Here is a 21,901-nt window from a genome sequence, read left to right on the forward strand (position 1 = left end):
CACTTTATAAACCTTCATTAGTAAATTTAATCCTGAAGCCCCTGGTGCCAGATGATCTATATTTATTCTTGCCAGAACAGGTGTGCACGTGTTTTGACCTAAGATTTATGTCAAATTCTTCAATTAGGTACAAGAGAAGAGGGAAGTCAGTGCCTCTTGAAATTTGTCTGAAAATGGCCTCCTCGCCACTGTGTGATTTGTTACTCATGCCCCAGATCAAAAGGTTTCCTATCTCTGCTGCTGCTCAGCCCAGTTTAATTAACACCTACCCCTCCATCCCCAACTTCCCTTTAAACTTGCTACCCTTCATCCAGATAGACTTCTACACCTGTCTCAGCAATTCCAAGAGAGAGCCTTTGAAGTGCCTTTTCAAAATCCCCTGTTAATGATCTGGTAATTACTGTGGTGACTTTTCAATGAGGTGTGAAGCGCTCAGCTAGCTGTCAGCCAAGACAATCCCAAGATAGCAGAGAAGAGGGACAAGGTAAAGGAGAAGGAGAAAAACCTGGGTAACTGGGTCTGCCTCCCAAGATTGGGAGCCAGCCTCACCGGCCCTGGCCTGACAAAGCACACGGCCAGGAGCCACCACAGCCAGCAGCCCCTAGAGTCAGACTTGTCCCTGATGCCCTGGAACAGGTCTGATTAGAGAATCTGGGGAAACTACACTAATGACCTCCAAATTCCCACCAGTGCCAAGTCCCAAGTCTGACTCCTGGAAGAGGCCATATTTCTTATGCACACAGACCACAGTGTTGTTCCATCTCCTCCCAAATAAGCCGCCCCCCCCCCACACACACACATTTCACCCTCACAATCTTCCACCATTTTAAAAGGCCAGGGCTGCCACTCACAGAAAGACCAGCAAAGTGAAAGCTACTGACAGTCTTCTCACCCTCCCGTCAACCATGCAATCAGCTGAGACCAAGTGAGGTCAGTTGTGCTGGGCACCCCAACATCTGGAAACCAAGTACGCCACCTGTCTCCTCACCTTTGCTCCCCCCACACCTGGCTCACACTTGTCAAAGGAAAAGGAGCACTCAGGGACCCAGCACAGGGTGTTGGATCTCTGTCTGCTCATCCCTCATTATCATGAAGAGGCTGCAAAACACACCAAGATATGGTTATGGGCCCAAGTGATTATGAAATCTGAGCTGTTCCTTCTTCCCCAGATCACCCCCAGCCCCATCTCTACAAAAGACCATCCTAACTGAAAAGGGAAATGACATCACCCAAGACCCTTTGGATTCCACCCATTGACTGTGGAATCTTATGAAGCAGAGAACATCATTAAGTACAGCCCCCCACCTTCTTTTTTAACCAGTGAGACACCACCAAGAAGTGGATAACACACTCACAATCAAGGACTCAGCTACTATCTCCAGGACATTGCCAACACCCCCTGCCTTTTCCTCCAGTGCCCAACCTGAGTCCAAGTTTGACTTCATATTTGCAACATACTAGTCCCCCCAACAAAGAGCAAGACCTTCGGGGCAAGCATGGCTCAGCCAGCTGTGCCCTTGGTCCTCTCTGACCTGCTCTGCACAGTGGTAACTGACTACAGCTGCCACCGTGCTGACGGGCCTAACTCCCCCAACCCAGCCTCTGAGGCCGCTCCTACAAGCCCAAAGCTGCTCCTGACATTGGCACCTTCTCTGTTTTGAAGATTGCCCTGTTTAATTGCTAGAGATTGTCTATGAGCCATTTCAGTTAAGCAATCCCAGCAGGCATGGTCTGGGATCCCCTTCTCTATTTGTCTGGAGAAAATAGGAAGTAGGCCCCCCCCAGGCATGAGTATTTTTATGTAACTTTTGTTTGTCTTCCAAGGATGATAATAATATGTGACAACATGGAGAAAATGGTATTCTCTACACAAGGAGGGTCTTTTTAAATGTTCTTTTTTAAAAAACGTTTTATTTGTTCTTTTTAGTTATACATGACAGTAGAATGTATTTTGACATATTGTACATACATGGAGTTTAACTTCCCATTCTTGTGGTTGTACATGATGAGGAGTTACACTGGTAATGCATTCACAGGTGAATATTGGAAAGTTATATCCCTTCCTTCCACTGTCTTTCCCATTCCTATTTCCTCTCCCTTCTCTTCATTCCCCTTTGTCAAACCCAATGAACTTCTATTCTCCCTCCCCCTCCATTGTGAGTTAGCATCTGCATATCAGAGAGGATATTCTGCCTTTGTTTTTTTGAGATTGGCTTATTTCATTTAACATAATAGTCTCCATTTCCATCCATTTACTGACAAATGCCATAATTTTATTCTTCTTTATGGACAAGTAATATTCCATTGTGTATATGTCCCACATTTTCTTTATCCATTTATCCATTAAAGGGCATATAAGAAGGGTCTTTTTTGGTTGGGAAGAAATCTGCCAAGCCAGTGTTTCTCCAAGTGTGGTCCCCAGACCAAGGGCATTAGCCTCACTGGGAGCCACCTGGATGGACTTTGTTAGAGATGCAAATTCTCAGATCCCACAAGACCTGCTGGATCAGGAAGCCCTGGGCTGGGAGGAGCAGCTGAGTTTTGGGGCCTCCAAAAAATTCTGCTGCAGTTAAAGTCTGAGAAGTCATTTGCAGGGAGGTGGGGGGACCTCAAAGGATATGTTCCAGCAGCAAAACCCAAAGGTCAACTACCTTTAATATATATATATGTTTTTATCACTGCACTAGAATTATACATAATATCAGGGGCTCACATACCTTATAAGGAGGAAGGGTCTGGTTACCTGGATGACCCTGGCCCAGGGATTTGCAGATTGAATTGGGGTTAGGAGCAGGGGAGAGGATTAGATGGCTGCTCATGCCTGAAAGGAAACCTTTGGAGATTACTTGAGCAAATCAAGAGGAAGGAGTGAAGATTGGGAGGCCATGGCTGAGTGGGAAAAGACAGGAGGGAGTGAGGGCACTGAGACACCCTAAAGTATATATTGAAGGAGTTTCAGTAAAATTGCAAGCCCCACGCAATGCACCCTCTGAGGCTCAGAACCTGTCAGCAAATATTATACAATTTCACATCCTCCAGTTCTAGGCTCCTTCTGGACACTGTGAGGGGCTAAATTCTACATGGTCGTTTCAATACTATGCTCATCAGAAAATTCTGTCAATATCATTGTAATGGCTATGCACCATTTCATAATGTGAATATGCCTACGCTTCTTTAACCATCTGCCTATTTGTGGATATTTGGTTTGTTTTAGTTTTTCCCAATCATTAACAACATATCATAAATATCCCAGAGCTAAAACCTTTTGTGATTCTGACCTTGGAATCCAGCTGCATGAAAGTTCATGGATTTGATTCAATGGTAAGGACCACAGAGAACAGAGACTTCACCTGAGATCCAGCAGGTTCTCCAGGACATTTATGAATATGATTGCATTCCTGCTTTTAGAGAGTTCAAAGAGTACAGCTGGCAACATCTGGGGGTGTCAGCAGAGGAAGTAGGGTTAGTTAAGATTCAAGCCATGTTAGAGTCAGACATGGTGGTACACACCTGTTATCCCAGCTACTGGGGGCTGAGGCAGGAGGATCATAAGTTCCAGGCCGGCCTGGGAAATTTAGCAAGTTCTTGTCTCAAATAAAACATAAAAGAATTGGAGATGTAGCTCAGTGGTAGAATACTTGCCTCGAAGATGCAAGTCCTTGGATTTAATTCCCAGTACCACAAGATAAGTAAGACAAAGCTGTGTTAGAGGTGGAGACATTTTGAGGGACAACTAGATAGCTGCTACATTATCCAGACAGGCTCAGACAATCTGTTTAACACAAAGGTGATAGTGCGGTGTCTTGAAATGGCAACCCAGGAAGCCCAGATTCTAGCAGAAAGCAGAATGTTTCAGTAAAAGGAGGAAGTTTCAGTGGTTATTGGGGGGGGGGAGTTGTCAAGAATTATGTTTGATGCTGGGAGTGCAGCTCAGTGGTAGAGCATTTGCCTAGCACGCAGAAGGCCCTGGTTCCATCCCCAGGAACACACACCACATACACACAACAACAAAATTGGATAAATTTACTTCTCTAATTCATTGGTCCTGCACAGAGCAGCTCAAACCGTATTGCTGCTACTAGGAAAGAATTCAGTTTATACAATCCTCAGGATGTTCCTTCTTAGTAAGTTCCTTCTCTTGGCATGTCAGCAAGTTCACAGCACAAGAGGGATTCTGGGTCCCACAATGGAGTTGCTGCTGTCAACTTTCTTTCTCACATCTGCATGTATTTGGTTGCAGATACACTAGGTTCAATTGAAGCTAGCATAAGTGAGATTGCATTTTTAAGCTCAAAATCTGGTCACAATAGGGGAGAGACAGGCTTCAAGTCCAGCTGGACCTAGGGTTTCAGATGATGATGTCAGGCCTTTCTGCACGTCTCAGCTCCTGCTGTTGGCCTTTTCCCTTCCTGCAAATAGGCTTTCTGTGTGGAAGGAAAGGAAGAAAGGGAATGGGGTGGGAAAAAGGTGTGCAGAGATACAAAATACTCCAGCCTTACTTCATCCCCAGCTAGTGATTCCAGAGGAAAGAGCAGCCTTCTTGCTTCTGGCCTCACTGAAGGAAGGTCTCTGATTGGCTGGCTTGAGTCACATGCTCACTGAAGGAAGTTCTCTGATTGGCTGGCTTGAGTCACATGCTTGTCCCCTCAACAAATCAGCGTGGCTGTGTGGTTGAAGCCCCATGATTGGCTAGACCTGGCTCATCTATCTGTCATTGAGCTAGGGGCCAGGTGCTGTAACAGGTAGCCCCACCACACAGTAGGGAGTGAGTGAGCAGCATGGACCCAAGAGAAGGGACATCTTTTCCAGGGGAGAGTGAAAGTGGAGAAGGGAGGTAGGACACACAAAAACACTGCTGCTTCCCATGATTATTCCTTTGTAAGAGCTACAACAGAGACAGCCCAGGGATCCTCCCACCCCATTTTTTTTTCTTTTCTAGCTTTATTGAGGAATAACTGATAGACAAATAATCGCATATTTTTAATGTGTATGATTTGATGAGTTTGGACCTGTGCTCACACAACCCTTGATGCCATCATCCCAATCAAAGTTATAAGCATATCCATCCCCTCCAAAAGTTTGTTGGTGATTCATCCTCCTAACAAATTTTTAGGTGTACATTAGTACATTGTTAACTATCAGCACTCTGCTGTGTAGCAGATCTCTAGAACCTATTCGTCTTTTGTATCTGAAACTTTATATCCATTGAATAACTTTCCATCTTCCCCCCCTCCCCCTCCCCCTGGAAACTACTGTTCTATTTTCTGCCTTGATGAGTCTACTTTAGATGCCTCAAATGAGTGGGATCATGCAGTCTTTGTTCTGATTCATTTCACTTAGCATGATGCCTTCCAGGTTCACCCATGTTGTGGCATGGATGTTGCATGGATGAAAAAGAATTGCCTTCCACTTAAAGGCTGAAAACACAAATATTCCATTTCATATATATAACACATTATCCATTTGTCTGTAGATAGACATCTGGGTTTTTTCCATGTCTTGGCTATTGTGAACAATGTTGCATGAGGAGTTGAGCTATCTCTTTGAGATTCTGCCTTCAATTCTTTATATAAATATAGATTATAGACATAGATGTATCTCCAGGAGTGGGATTGCTGGATCATATGGTAGTTTCTATTTTTTGTTTGAGGAACTACCACACTGTCTTCCATAACAGCTGCATTGTTTTACCCTTTATGTTTACAACAATGTACAAGTGTTCCAATTCCTCAGAATCCTTCTTAACACTGTACTCAGGCAGTCACAATCTAGTTAGCCTATAAGATAAAGCAACTTGACATGTGGAAGCTTAAAACAAAATTTCAGGTCACTGGTGTGCACATTTAAGAAAGGAGAAGGCCACAGTTGGGATAGTTCAGAACCTTCACCGGCTGGCTCTGGAAATGCCCCCTTCTAGGATTGTAAGTCTTTGTGGACAGTGAGATGGTCTGGCGTTTGGTGGAATGTGGGACATGGTAGCCTCTCTGATTTGCTCACAGGAGGCTTTGTAATGTGTTTTCTTTCCATCACTATTACTCAAAAGCTTGTCACAAATGGGCAGCTCTCAAGACATCTCTGGGTGTCATTCATCTAGGTCTCCACAGGGGCTCATCTTCAGGAGAGGTCTCACTCCTCCCACCCACACCTCCCTCCCCTGGTCATTGGCTAGCCAAAGAGGATAGCCATGCTCAGCAGAGGGTCTCAGCCCCAGGGTAGCACTGGATTCTTGTCTGGTGACATGCATCTCCAAAGAGCAGTGGGCCAAGCAAACCCAGGCACAATCAAGGTGTAGGCTGTCATTGAGGGTACAGCCTGGATGGCAGATGCAGGGACAGGGCCCAGCAGGCCCAGGTGGTCTGGCCATACCTTCAAGCAGGTAGCCACACTTGGAGTTCTGATACTGTCTGAGGAGCTGCAGGAAGCCCAGTTACCAGGAAGCATGACCCGACTAGATCACACTGATGGCAGAAAGGGGCAGAAGAGAGAGAGGGGACAATAATCCCAGCCCCTTAACCAGAATGTGGTGTTGAGTCAGCCTCAATCCTACCAGGGGAGGAGGATGAATGAGGAGCAGGGCCCTGAGTCCTAGTGGCCAAAGACAGAAGTCTCCAGAAGTTCCTATCGCTCTTCAGGGACCTAGTGGATTTATTTATTTGTTCATTGAACACTTATTTAACACTACTATGTGTCATGTATAGTTCCAAAAGCTTTAAAGATGTTAACTCATTCAATCCTCATAATTCAATGGAGTGAGTGCCCACTGCATTAGTCAGCTTTCCATTACTATGGCAAATGGCTGAGATAATCGATTTACAAAGAGCAAAGTTTTATTTTGATTCATGGTTTCAGAGGTTCCAGTTCATGATCCTTTGGCCTGTTGCTTTTGGACCTGTGGTGAGGCAGCACATCATAGTAAGTTCATTTGGCAGAGCAAAACCACTTCTCTCATGGCTAGGAAGCAAAAGAGAGAAAAAGAAAAAGAACAGAGCCCCACAACCCCTTTCAAAGGCACACCCCCAATGACCTAAAGACCTTCCAGTAGACCCCACCTCTTAAAGGTTCTACACCTCCCAATAGTACCAAACTGGGGACCAAGACTTTAACACATGGGCCTTTGGGGGACACTCAAGATCCAGACAACAGAACCTTGTATAATTCCCATTTTACAGCTGAGAAGTCTAATGCTTGAAATGGTAAGTACTGGGCCCAAGGCCATACAGCTTGTTGGCAAATGGTGTACTTCCCGACAACCTGGTATCTTCCAGACCCAAGCCCTCACTGGCCCAGGATCTTCTGGAGTCTGGAGCTTGTTAAGAGTGTCCACTGCTCAGCCTAGGGATGGCCCCCAGGGGCTCCAAGCCCTCGCCTCTGCCCCTGGACTTCTTCAGCATTGAGGCCAGCTTTGGTCTAGCCTGGGCTTCCATGTCACATCTGTGTCTCCTGGGGCCTGGCCCAGGTCCTCGACAAAGCTGGAGAGAGCCAGGCTTAATTGCATCAGAACGGAAGTTTGCCAAGTACACCGCCACTCTGGGCCCATGCAATCAATCCTCCACCCTGAAAATTGAGTTAGAGGTGTGATTCTGGCAATTATAAAGCCCATCATTTTCCTCTTCTTCTCTAAATAAATTAGAAAAGCTCTTTGCTCTCACTTTGCAACCGGACCTCATTTTTCAAGTGCAGCTGGGAAAGCATCAGCAAGGATGGGGCTTAGAGAGGACTGTGCCTGATGCCTAGTCGGCCAAGGGGCTTGGCTTCCAACCAGACCGTCATCTTTGGCAAGGCCAGTGCCCATTTCTGGTCTTGTTTCCACATGATGAATTTGGACCTCTGGGACCCCTCACAGTTCTCATAACCACTGCATTCAGGTTTGCTTGACTGCTGGGGGATGGCTGCACGTGGACAGGAGTTTAGTCTTTTGATTTTCAGTACTGGTCAGCGAACCCAGGGGTGCTCTACCACTGAACTACATCCCCAGCCCCCTTTTATTTTAGAGACAGTGTCTTGCTTAGTGCTGAGGCTGACCTTGAACTTATGATTCTCTTGCCTCAGGACACCACCACCCACACTGCCCTGAAGAAGCTGGGATTCCAGGTGTGCATCAGCTCACCAGGCAAGTTTGGCTTCTTTTAAGTCAGAAGCTGTCCTTCTAATGGTTTATCAGCCTTTTGGCTGAGATCAGGTGTGGAAGCTGTCCCTCTATTTCCTGCATGCAGTGATAGATTTCTGCAGGTGAACCCATATTTGTTCACCATATTTGTGGTGCAGCATAAGGACAGAAGATGAGCCACAGTCCCATGTCCCAAGAAAGAGCTAGCCCCACTCACCAAAAACTTCCCCTCTGCTGACCCTGAACTGATTGTTCTGCAATAAAGACCTCACTTACTGCTCTCAATAGAGCCCATTTCACAGACGGGAGAATTGAGACACAGTGAGATCAAGTACCATATCCCAGCCAAGTTCCCCATGCTCCAAGGGCCACATTCATAGTCCCAGGTCTCTAGAATCTCCAAAACTGGAGACTAGAAAAAGAGAGGGGAGCTAGAGATGACCTCACCAAGAAGGGAAGGCCAGGAGCACACTTGCTTGATAGAGCATGCCCAGACTAAGCGCATAAGCCCTGCAAGCCTGTGTGAAGCAGGTGGAGCAGGTGGAGTTGGCGAGAGGGGCTGCAGATGGAAGGTGCACAGGGCCTGGATAAATGATTCCCAGTGTTCCTGCCTTCCTGAAAATGGCTTTCTCTTCTCCCACCTCTCCTCCTCCACCTCTGCAAATGGAACGCCAATTATTTCATTTTGAAGGGAATGTCGGTGCTGTTTAGAAGCAGCATGAAGTAAATTTTATGATGCTCGTTAGTGACTGAGGGGGAACATTCCACTTGCTTTGGCTTTTGATGAGCCAGCTCTGCCTCCCAGGTGTGCCACATTGAGATCTTCAGAATTTATAATTATACATGCTGGGTGACATTTTAATTTGTTAGAAGGTGGATACAAGAACCACAAAATACCACTTGCTTTGGGAAAGAAAAAAAGTAGCACACAAATGTGTAGACATGCATGTAGCTATGTTACAAAAAAAAAATTTTTAAAGGAATAGATTGTTAGGTTCATCGGATAGATATTAACCCTAGAAATAGATGCTTAACTCAATCGTTTTGCAGAAGCCATTCTGCCATCCTGAATCAGGGCAGTTTACTTGATATCCTCAGTCTTTTCTCTCTCTCTTCATGACCTCTCCAAGTAAATTGTAAAGTCATTATTTTAAAAATCTACCATTGGCAGCCTGAAGGCTCCCAGGTGTGTTGGGAGTGCCGGGCTGGACATTTGCCAAGCCAAGGAGTCCCTGATGAGTTCCAGGTTCCCAGCCACACTGATTGAATACTGACTCTGTTCCAGGCACCATAGTGACTGGGTTAATTGACTTTCTATCACTATAACAAAGTGCCTGAAATAATGAATTTATAAAAAGAAAAGATTTGTTTTGGCTCACGGTGTTGTTGGTTCTAATCCATAACCAAGTGGACCCCTTTGCTTTGGGCCTGTGGTAAGACAATATATCATGGCAGGAGCACACAGCAGAGCAAAACTGCTCACTTCATTACCAGAAAGCAAAAGAGAGGGAGAAGGGTCAGTGTCCTACAATCCTCTTCCAGGGTATGCCCCCAATGATCTAAAGACCTCCCACTAAGCCCCACCTCTTAAAGGCTCCAAACACTTCCCCAAAGCACCACCCTGGAGAGTAAGCCTTCAACACATGGACCTTTGAGGGATACTTATCCATAATATAACAGTGACCCCAGAGGCAGAGTGGTGAAGAGAGCTCAGTCCTTCATGGAGATGCCAGTAGAGAAGAACACCCATGTTATCAGGGAAACCATAGTCTAGAGCTTACTCAGTAAGGATGTATTGGTCTGGGAAACCGTTCTTCAGTATTTTAGCACTATAGAGAATTCTGTATGTCGTTGGGAGGCTGAAGCTCTGAAGATGACCCAGCCCTTGCCCTAAAGGACATTTAGCAAGGTTGCACTTAAGAACAAGGTAGTTAGACAAGGTTTGGATCCTGGCTCTACCACTGTATTACTGCACATGTGACTCTACTCCTCTGAGCCTTGGTTCACTTCATCTGTAAAATGACAGCAATTTCTTCTTCATGAGCTGTGTTGAGAACACATTTCAAATGCTTGATCCAGTGCCTGGCTCACAGTGAGTATTGGATAAGGGACAGATTTTATCTGGTGATGGTGCCCCTAGCAGGCCAAGCCCAGAAGAGGTGTTCACTCAGCATGTGTTTTTTCAAGTCCTTCCCCACGTGTACCACCTGGGCACCAGCCTCCTCCTGCTGGCTCTCTCTCTCAGGCACTCTCCACCTCTCCAGTTCAGCAGAAGCTTCTTATTTTCCTCAAAAAGTCCTGCTGAAATCTTACCAGATGCCCATCATGAGAAGAAATACCATCAACGGCCTCGGTCCACCATGCCCACAGAGCAGCCACACAAAACATGTAAAGCTACAGAAAAATTAAGAGTAAGTGATAACTTGGTGGGGGGCTGGGGTTGTGGCTCAGTGGTAGAGCACTTGCCTAGCATGTGTGAGGCACTAGGTTCGATTCTCAGCACCACATATAAACAGATGAATAAAATAAAGGTCCATCAACATCTAAAAAAAATTTTTTTAAAAGAGTAAGCAATGACCTAAGTTGCAAAGCAGACTCATCCCAAGGAGCCCACAATTAATTACCAAATGAACTGTGCAGGCTGTAATTTGCTGCCAGAATTCTGCAGGGGCGAATCTCCCTTCTGACCACAGCAGTCAGGAAGGATAAATGTGCACACCCTGGAGATGTGGCTGAGACATTGGGGAATCACTAAGTGTGCAGACACCCAGACGAGAGATCATCAGGATCTAATCAGCCAAATCCTGGAGCCTCCAGATTTCCTCCCTATTGCCTGCCAGCAGATGCCCAGCTCTCCAGCTGCTCCTGCAACCAGACCTTGAGTTACCCATCTGAGAAATGGGATTTCTCAGAAATAGACATGAAAAGCATTCCTCCCTCATCTCCTAGTCCTCTCAGTCAAAAGCCCAGCACAAAACACACAACTAATGGTTTTGATGGAAACAAGTTGCTGCTTCCCCTTCTCTTCTCTATCCTACTTTTACGGTTCTTTTGTGGCCCTTGTTTATAATGTGTGGTAATAATATCTTAATTCCACACACATAATAAGAAAGAACTAACCAATGACTATCTGTGGTACCCCAAGGTGGTTGAATAAAAGGAATTCAAATAACCCAGAGAGGTGTTCTTCTAAGGTTACTACTTCAATAGGCAGTGTAAGGGGAAATAAGCTAATACTAGGGAGGGACATAGAAAATGCAGAGAATGAAAGTTCTATGCATCATTACTAATTATTGTCTTTGAAGTCTTCATTGGTTTCTACTAATACATTCCATATCGGCAAATTTGCTGCCCCTGTTTTACAGACAAAACAGAGATTCATCAAAACCTTCCTCTTATTTTATAAAAGTTACAGGATTTAGGGCAGCGGAAGGGGGCTCATTTGCCTTCAATCTGCTAGAAAGAACATCTGGGTGGCTCAGTCCTGTCCCTCTCCACTCCCTAAGACACTGCACACATCCCTGCCTGTTGGCATGGTCCAATCTATTGAGTTCACTCACTCATTCCTCAGCTATTTATTGAACCCCGATTGTATGCCAAATACTGTTCCATTGAACAAATCAGATAAAGTCCTGCCTTGTGGGAGCAACTATGTGAATAAAGGGAGAGACAGTATACAAAGAGGAAAAAACACAAAAATCTCTCAACTGCCCATCAGCACCAGGAAGTAGTGGAGCCATGCAGAGGAGGAGACCAACGTGTGTATAGCAAAGGATGCTCTTCTACAGTGAGGAGTCAGGAAAGGCCTCTCTGAGGAGCTGACACCTCAGTAGAGATTGAAAGGAAGCCAGGGAGCAAGCAAGACACACATCAGAAAGAACAGTGTCCAAGGTAGAGGAAATGGCATGGGCAAGGGCCTGAATCCAGAGTATGTTCAGTGTATTCATGGAACAGCAAGGAATTCAGTGTGGCCAAAACAGGCAAAGCGGGAGGGAAAGTGACAGGGGATGGACCAAGAGGTGGCTGGGAACCACAGCTCATGAACAAGTCCCAGCCTATATCTCAGGCAGAGTTTTTAACCAGTAGGCAGACACTCAGTGTTGGGCACCTCTTGCCCCTGGCTGGCCCTCCAGGTCCCTTTTGAACTGAAAGGAAGAGCACAAGCAGGTTGCGAAAGGCAAGAAATATATATATATATATATATATATATATATATATATATATATATATATTTGTAGAAGTCATGTTTGTACGTTTTAGAGAATATTTTGAAAGTGCAAAAAAGAATGATGTTGCAAATGCTGAAAAGTGGCTTTGGGTTCCAGTGTCCATGAGATGAGATACCTCTAGTTCTTTAAAAAAAAAACAACACAAAACAGAGTCAGGGGACACTGCACTAAAATTCTGATTTTGCTACTAACTGCTATGGGACATCAGGTAAGTTATTTACCATCTCGGAGCCTCAGTTTTCCCATGATAAAGTGGGTCTCACCCATCGGATTGTTGTGAAGATTTAAAGATGTGTGTAAGACACCAGGCATGTAGAAAGTACTAAACAAATTGTAGCAACCCGAGCTGTTAACAAATAGGCAAGTTTGTTCAATCGACAAGTATTTACTAGGCCTCTGCCCTGTCCTAGGTATAATAGTAAACAAATTCCAGTTATCCAAAAAGACAGCAAGTCAATCTAGAAACTAAGAGCTGTGCAATGATCTGAGTGGTAATTTCATTCTGAATGAGGATTAGGTAGCAGAAATCTCGGCACACGCTGGAAAAGTAGGCTGAATGCAGGTTACTGGGATGCAGGGCTCCTATAGCAACATCTTTGCAGGGATCCACTTCGCTCTCCAAACAGATTGTTGTCTTCTCCCTTTGCTGCTGACTTCTCTACAGGAGAGCCCCCAGGAAAGCTCAGGAAGCCCTTGCCTCTGACTGAAGCCCCAGAGAATGTCATTTTCCATCATGAACAGTGGCTTGGCTCAAAAACACATCTTTGAAGACCAGGCCTCTCTCAGCCCTAGGGACCACCTGACACCCTGTCCTTGGACAATGACCAACACACGGCACCAAAACAGTTCTGCCATATCAGGTGGTAGCTTCTGTTCCTGGTATATGAGACTGGAAGCAGTAATTTTTTATTTTAAAAAGCAACTTTTAATAAAAGCATGAAATTTTCACATGACTCTCTCTGGTAGCACCAGGGATGCCACCAGTGGTGCTCAACAAATCTGGAGATTTTGACTGATTTTTAGTGCATCTCCCACACAGTAGGCCCACTTGGTATTCTCACAGCAGGTGAACCTTGAGAAATTCCAGAAGGTCAACTTGGGCTGGACCAATAGTGACTATGTAAATTAAGTGAGCAGAGGACTTCAAGCATTCATGATCATAGTACCCTTGCAAGGCAGGTTCCGCCAGCCCCACTACCAGAATGGGGACACCAAGGCCAAGTAAGAATAATGATTTGCCCAACTGGGAAGAGGTGGGGTATTTTGAGGCTGTTTTTACAACATTCTCAACCCTATTTTACTCATTGCTAGAAAACAATGGATAAAAGATCTCAGAAATGTAATGGATTCCAAGGCCTAACAATGGATATAGTTCTGTAGCTAGTTCTGGCTATTGACATTTCATTTCCCATCCATCCCTCCACCCTTCCCTCTCAGATTTATGGAGCACAATGGCTTCAAAGGGCAGGGGCATTACCTGAAGGAGTGCCAGTGAAGTTTGTTTCCAAGTGTGAGAGGCCAAACGACTAGGAAAGAGATTTTAATATAAATTTGATCTTGACACATTACTCATGGCAGCCTGTCCTCCCAATATGGCTACAGAATTTGAACATATGGTGAATTCTAACATACAGATCTTTTGTAAATCCATGCTTACTTGACCCATCAGGCAGGCACCCTGTGGGGTGGAGCAGTCACCTGTGCATAGGACTCTGAATCGGAACCCCCAGAGGGTCAAAGCTGCAGGTCTCATCCCCACCAGCCACTTGGCACCGGGAACTCCATAGAGTTCTTGGAATTTTTCTAAGGGTTTGTCTGCTGTGAGGAGAGTAATACCAAGTGGGTCTACAGAGTGAGAAAGGCATTAAAAACCATTCAAAGTCTCCAGACTTGAGGTTTTAAGGGACATCGTAGAAAAGCAGAAAGAGTTAGTCGTGTAGAGGTCAGCTTCTGGCTGATGCGGTGGCATGGGGAGGCCTTTCCCCTCTCTCAGCCTCAGTTTCTCCTTTTGTAAAACAAAGGGGCTCCAGGAGAGGCATTGTTGGCTCTCCTCAGGCGTGACGGAGGGATGGTCTAGGGACCCTGGAGCCTCCCTCCGAAGACGCAATCCTCCTAGAGCGCAGGGGAGCGTTCTTGGGCTTCCCCGCTGCGCGCCCGCACCCAGCGAAAGGGACTCTCACTCAGCGATCGCCCGGCCCACGCGCCCGCCTCGAGCTACCCTGGCGCCCAGTCCCGCATCCCGCCTTGAAGGGTCCTCCGGTGTCCTCACCCTGCTTGGGCTAGGAACCCACCCTCTACCAAGTACCCGCGCTCAGCGAGCGGGAGGCGGGGTGGGGTGGGGCGGGGCGGGGCGGGGCGCGCGGGAGGCGGAGCAAGCCGGGGAATCCTGCTCCGGGTGAGCCACAGCCCGCAGAGCAGCCCGGCGGTCCCAGGGCCCCAGCGCCGGGGGCGGAAGGGAACCCCAGACGCAGCGGTCTGGAGAGGTCCCCGCGCCCGGCGAGCCGCCGCCTCCACGGGCTGGCATCCGCCCCGCCACCAGCTCCCGCGCCCCGCTGTCGCTCGCCGGCCAGTCGCCCGCGCGCCATGCAACCTCCTCCTGTCCCGCGCGCGTAGGCGCCCGCCGCAGGCCATGCTGCCCCTGCTCGCCGCGCTGCTGGCCGCAGCCTGCCCACTGCCGCTGGCCCACGGAGGGGCTGCGGACGCGCTGGGCTTCCTCGGGGCGCCCTCCAACGCTTCGGTCAATGCGTCGTCCGCGGACGAGTCCGTCGCCCCGCGGCTGCTGGCCTCGGCGGCCCCGGGGTCCCCCGAGCGTCCGAGCCCGGAGGAAGCGGCGGCGGCGACGCCTTGCAACATCAGCGTGCAGCGGCAGATGCTGAGTTCGCTGCTTGTGCGCTGGGGCCGCCCGCGAGGCTTCCAGTGCGACCTGCTGCTCTTCTCCACCAATGCGCACGGCCGCGCCTTCTTTGCCACCGCCTTCCACCGAGTCGGGCCGCCGCTGCTAATCGAGCACCTGGGGCTGGCCGCAGGTGGCGCGCAGCAGGACCTGCGCCTCTGTGTGGGCTGCGGCTGGGTGCGCGGCCGCCGCCCTGGCCGCCTCCGGCCCGCCGCGGCCACTGCCACCGCCGGGGCGCCCACCGCGCTGCCCGCCTACCCAGCGGCGGAACCGCCCGGACCGCTGTGGCTGCAGGGCGAGCCGCTGCATTTCTGCTGCCTGGACTTCAGCCTGGAGGAGCTACAGGGCGAGTCGGGCTGGCGGCTGAACCGCAAGCCCATCGAATCCACGCTGGTGGCCTGCTTCATGACCCTGGTCATCGTTGTGTGGAGCGTGGCCGCCCTCATCTGGCCAGTGCCCATCATCGCCGGCTTTCTGCCCAACGGCATGGAGCAGCGCCGGACCACCGCCAGCGCTACCGCGGCCGCCCCCGCTGCAGTGCCGGCGGGGACCACCGCGGCTGCCGCCGCCGCCGCAGCTGCAGCCGCTGCCGCTGCGGCTGTCACCTCGGGGGTGACCACCAAGTGACTCGCTCCGCTCCTCCCTGCGTCTTCCCTGTGTCCGCGCTCGTGGGTGCCTTTCTCGCCGGGAGACTCGGCAGGTGTGCTTCGTGCTGTAGTTATCGTTAGTTCTTTTTCCGGGGAGGGGGCCGCAGGAGAGCCCCAGCGATTTTGAAAAGCCAGGTTTGTGCTGCGCTTCCTGTTCCGAAAAGCAGGTGCAAGCCTTTGGACTGAGGGGTGGGATCCACAGCTCCGAAGACAGAGCAGGGAAAAGGGGCCCTTTCCCCTCTATTGCATCCCCCTGCCCGCCTTCCTCCCCGCACCCACGTGCCCTTTATTCATGGCAGAAAAATGACCAAATCCTGTGTATTTGTTTTATATATTTAATAACTGTTTTAAATGAAAGTTTTAGTAAAAAAAAAATACAAAACAAAAAGATTAAATTGCTATTGCTGTAGTAAGAGAAGCTCTTTGTATCTGAACATAGTTGTATCTGAAGTTTGTTGTTTTTTAATTTATTTTAAAGGGGGGAGGGCATGGGAAGGATTTGACACCGATATATTGTTATCGCTAAAAATGAACTTTAAGAACCTTTTCCAAGTCGATTTATCCAGTGACGTGGCCTGGTGGGCGTTTCTTCTTGTACTCCTGTGGATTTTTGGCTTTTAATACAGACATTTTCCTCCAGAGATGCGTATGTAGCTTTGTCTTTATTGGAATTAGGGAAAGGAATCCAAGAATTGTAAGACATTAACCTAGAACTGGGAGAGGGAATTCCTAAAAAGTTACAGAAGGGCCAGATGAGGGAAAAGTAAGAGCTTACTTGCCCTAAGGGTAGTTGCAATGTCTTCCAACACACTGGCCCCCAATACCCAGCCTTCCCTGCTATCACAGTGGCTAACAGGGTTTTGCATGATTTATCTTTTTACTCTCTGCCCCAAGCTTTGCAGAACACCCAGAAAAGTGTCAAAATGGTAAAAAATCAATAGTCCCTCTGAGCCAGATGTCCTTCATGGAAATGACTCATTTAAAAAGATATATAAGTTTCAAATTGCTATGCATAAATTTTATCAGATGAGCACATCTCAAGTGCTGGCTTTAAAATGAGATGTTATTTGGGCATTAATAAGATTTTAAGGTAGATTCTTGGGTAATAAATAAGTTAATGATCACAAGATTTTCTTCACTTCTGGCTTCCATGATGTAGTGTCTGTTATGTAGTAGTTTCAGATTTTGGGGGTTTTCAGCAGAGTAAATGAAAAATCATTAATACAACTTAATATAAAAATAATTTTTGAAGTCTTTTTAAAAATAAGCTGCATTTCCTTTCTCCATCTTCTCCCCACTTTTGAGTTAATAGCTGAGATTGTTCTAGAGTTATAGTTCTCCAACTATAGTCCCTGGACCAGCAACATCAGCATCAGCTGGGAACCTGTTAAAGATGCAGAACCAGAAACTCTGGGATACAGCCCAGCAATCTGTAGTTTAACAAGCCCTGCAACAGATTCTGATGCATTTCGAGGTTGAGAAATGCTGTGTGCTAGCGGAAAGGGAAATTCAGCTGTATGTAGTCTCCTTCTATCTTGAGATGTCTCTATTATATCAGAGAAGTGGGTTGCTTCCTCCCCCCAGGAATCTGTCTGAAGGAGAGGCTGAGTTATTGCCTACAGCTTCAGCTTCCTCCCACCCCAGCAAACACATACACACCTCCTTGGTGTCCAGGAACGACTCTGGCAGGTGCCAGGCACTGAGATGGGTCTTCCTCTTTCTCCTATTCTGGACATTGAAGATTTTCTGTATTTGTTGTATTATAAATCCTTATTGACACTTCAAATTTTCATATGCCACAGAGCAAGGTAAATTATGATCTTCACTGTTCTGGAACCCTGTGGTAATTAGCAGGAGAAAACCAATAAATTTGCTAACCTGTTATCAATTTTAATACAATCACAGTATTTGTAATCCTGGAAGAACATCAAGTATTCCCACTACACATCACTTGGCACCTCTACCTCCCCCCCCTCCCTTCCTTTCTTCCCCCAAGATGGAAACTAGGGTTCAGAAGGCTTAGCATCTTGCTTACAATCAGACAGCTACATAAAACTCAGGAATTATTCTTCCCTCGATAGTATTTTTCATCAGCTCTTCTGTTGAGAGGTGTGTGTGTGTGTGTGTGTGTGTCTCCCTAACAAATACTTTCCTTAACATTTTTTCAGTTGTAGGATACAATACCTTTATTTTATTTATTTATGATGCTGAGGATCAAACCCAGTGCCCTATACATGCAAGGCAAGCATGCTACCACTGAGCCACATCCCCAGCCCAATAAATACCTTTATAAGATGGGTTAGAAATATTAACATTTATTGCTATAGCAATATACCTTCCTGAGGTAGATCCTTGTAATTGCTGGTGGAGCCTACAGTGTGTGTGAGAGAGCATGTGTGTGTGTATATGTGTTTGTGATGGACCAGTTAGTTCTAGAAAGTGAGGAGGGAGCCTGCAGTTCTCTTTCAGTAGGCTTACCCACTGGTAAAGGAGGTCAGGCCTTGGCAAGCTCAGCTTGGGGTCCATGCCTTCTGGTCAGGTTGATGTGCACCATCTCAGTAGTGAAACACTTCCGACTACATATTTAACTAAGGATTAACCATTAGTTCCTCTTGGACAGGAAGGGAAGTTGCCCCTGTCACTTGTATACATGCATACATGGAATCCTCATATTCCAGCCCACTCACAGTCTTCTTGGCATGGCCTGAGTTGCCAACAATACAGCTGAGTCCTCAGGATAAATCATCATGCTCCATTATTTTCCATTCCGAGAGGATGTTGGGGAAGGTTCGTATTCACCCCCAAATATGCCGCCATTACTACTGACTTTTCTACATTCACTGGGAGAGATGCCCTGACCCCAAATCTGAACATCCCAGTCTTCTTTGGGGCTCACCTTAGCTGAACATAGCCACCATGCCCAAAGCAACACCTCCACCTAGAGCACCCCATTCAGTGACTCCTTAACAGAGGGAGCAGGAAGACCAGCCCTCTCACCTCAACTTCTGACAGCTCTAAAGATCCTACAGGCATCAGGACTGACTCCCCACAGGGCTAGCTGAGACTTCCATGGAAACTGCCTGGAGGTCAGACTACTCCCTCTGCTCACTTCTACCTTTTCCTATCCCTTCCCTTCCAGAGCCATTAACCCAAGGGAGTTGGATCTGTCTTCAGTTTGATTCTCCAAGAACCCAGCCTTGACAGATAAAAATCCTAGTGGCATGCAGAATTGTTCTAGCCAAATGATCATTAGGCATCTATAAGGAGCATACCATATGAATGATCATTATTTGCATCCCTTTTATATAGAGCACACATTTCTATTCTTTCTTTTCTATCTGGATAGTCTTCTAATAACCATAATCAGTGGTGATGGGAGAAATGTCCCCTAATACCATTTCTTACTTCATCATCACCCTCATACATATCCATGTCAAAAGAAGAAGGCTTTGCTTTTTTTCCTGTCATATCACCTTATTAGTAAGGATGTGCTGGATTATGCTGAAGTAACAAGCAAACACAACTTCTCAGCAGTTTAACAAAAGAAAGGCTTATTCCTTTTTCATGCTATGTGTCCAAGATTTAGGAGGGCCATTCCTAAAAGAATTCAATCTGGAAGAATTCAACAAAAGAACCCTCTGGATCCCTTGGATCTGGGAATTCAGAAGGATGGGTGAAGAATCAGAGTTTAAATGAGGGGAAAAGACATGGAAAGAAAGTTATGTAAATGGAAAATAAAAAGGGAGTCAGAATAGGCAACCCAGATGCCTAGACCCAGCTCCAAGTTCTTTAACATAGGGGCATTTTTCACATGTGGGGACAGCTAAGGTTATGGAGCAGAACTGGAACACAGGCCTCCGCCTGCACTCAGTGTCTGTGGGCCCTTCTGCTCTGTGTAGTCTTCTCGTGTAGATCTCCCTGCCCAGCCTGCGTCTTCTCATGCACTTGTTCTTGGTCTTCTTGGGTTCTTCCCCTAAGGACAGTGTTCCTACTAGCCTCTAGCTCAGGAAGTTTTTTTTAAGATTTTTTTTAAAGTTGTAGATAGGCACAATACTTTATTTTATTTATTTATAAATAAATGAGGATCAAACCCAGTGCCTCACGCCTGTGAGACAAGCGCTCTACCACTGAGCCACAATCCCAGCCCTTAGGAAATTTTAAGGCACTCCCTCCTCTGGGCCTCCCGCCAGCTCTGAGTAACTTCTTAAACGTGACAAGATATTTCCTGATGCCCCACCCAGCAGACTTGTGTCCTGTCAGCCTCTGCTGTCTGCCTTCTCCAAAGCTGGGGTCCCTGCAGCATACAGGACCCTATTCTTCTGCAGCCCTCTCTGGCCTATCAGTCCTAACAAGAAGCTGGCTCCTTCTCTTACTATACCTCTTACTATAGCCATCAGGATCACAGGACTCAGCCCAATGGTCCATCTATCTCAAAGTACCTCACAGTGTACTTCCCTCTCACAATCTCACCATCTCCAAGCCTGTGCTGACACTTGGGCTAGATCTGCCTGCCACACCCCAGGATAGGACAGGTCCAGAGGTATTTTGAGGTGAGTGGGGACTCCCCATGGGCTCCGAGGTCCAGGGCAGGGCTGCTTCCTTGGACAAGTATAGGCCTCTCCCTTTGTCTGAGTCTCAGTGTTTTCCTGGAATTCTTCCTGCCTGCCTGTTCCCAGAACTGAACTCCCGAAGTCCCTGAATGAGTCTCTGTGCCGCTGAAGACTTGCTCTTCTATTTGTCTTTATAGAATTAGTGATAAAAATCCAAATAATTGGCGTCTTGATAACACCCCGAGGCCACATTTTGACTGTACCCACAGATTGCTTCTCAGCAAGCTTTTCTGCACTCTAAGAAATAACCCTACCACAGCTCAGCTTGCACCAGGACGAGAGTCCCAGATGGGCTCGGGATGACTTTTTGGTCAGTGGGCATGGGAGAGAAGATTGCTGACCATGTAGCTCTCCAACCCTCCCCAGACACCTCCAGTTTGAACTCTGCATTACAGGTTCAAGAAACCTGTTCAGAACCTACAAAACCTCCATCCTGCTCTACGTGGCTGCGCTCCAGGCTCCCCTGAGTAGCTGCTGACACCCAGTGATTTGGGGCCATGTGCTTGTTCTGTCCCAGAGGCTATGTCTGTAAATTCCAGCATACCTCTAGGGCTTTCATAGGAGTCACTCTGGACTTATGACTTTCACTGCGTCATGATCCAGAAGTGTGGCTTTATAATTACAGTACCTTGGAATTTTATTTCAGAATATTTTATAATCATAAGGAATTTTCTGGCTCCAGTTAATTCCACATATTATATGGTCTTCTGGCAAGACGGATGCTGAACTTTTTTATCATAGACTTTAACCGATACCCTACCTCACTTCCTATGTGTCATAACTCTGCAGCTGCTAAAGGACTACACTGGAAAATTATAATTATTATTAATATGAAACAATCATAAATATAAAGTCACAAATATGACTATTGATCATTGTCATTTTGGACTGGAAAGGAAAAGAGAGAGTGGGAGAAGTAGAGGGAAAACAAGATCTAAAAAGAAAGAAGAAGCAAGAAAAAGAGAACTGGAAGCACTGTTTAGGAACAGAAAGATAATTCCCTACCTCATGCCACCAGCACATTAAAAAAAAAAAAAAAAAAAAGGAAAAACAGAAGTCTCCCACACAAGGCATAAAGGAACAGAGGATATGAAGTGGATGTCCTGGAGCCATAGCGAATGAAGAGTACAAAGTGCATATGGAGGCCTTGGAAGGACAAGCTACTGGCAGGAGCAGGTAGGCAGGCAGCTGGGAGCTGGAAGGGGGCTGGGAGCAGGTTCTGCCAGCTGCCCTCCTGCAGAGCTGTCCTAGAGGGCATGAACCCCATCGTCCCTCCTCCACCCCGAAACAGATTTCTCCTTCAACCCTGACAGGCTTGGATTACTGTTCCAAAATGAGTCTCACCCAGAGCATCTCACCTTGCCAGTTCCAGCTGTCACCAGGTCTCTGAGAGGTCATCCGAGTTGGTTAGCACC

The 21,901-nt window shown here is 47.0% G+C and overlaps 1 protein-coding gene and 1 long non-coding RNA gene across 2 annotated transcripts in view; both read left to right on the forward strand.

The window, feature by feature from the left end:
• The window catches only part of LOC308643113, a 622,623-nt gene that overhangs the window by 226,859 nt on the left and 373,863 nt on the right, over positions 1-21,901 (forward strand). The window lies entirely within an intron of this gene.
• TMEM158 (transmembrane protein 158) lies at positions 14,256-16,277 on the forward strand. The gene has a single exon (XM_081287325.1). It carries the CDS (start codon positions 14,966-14,968, stop codon positions 15,854-15,856), a length of 891 nt encoding a protein of 296 aa, XP_081143451.1. The 5' UTR covers positions 14,256-14,965; the 3' UTR covers positions 15,857-16,277.

This window comes from Spermophilus citellus (genome assembly GCF_964194105.1).
Source record: "Spermophilus citellus genome assembly, chromosome: 3".
Classification (NCBI taxonomy): Eukaryota; Metazoa; Chordata; class Mammalia; order Rodentia; family Sciuridae; genus Spermophilus; species Spermophilus citellus.

Excerpts from the sequence above, each read along its gene's own strand:
- TMEM158 (XM_081287325.1), top strand. The coding sequence starts at position 14,966 with ATGCTGCCCCTGCTCGCCGCGCTGCTGGCCGCAGCCTGCCCACTGCCG.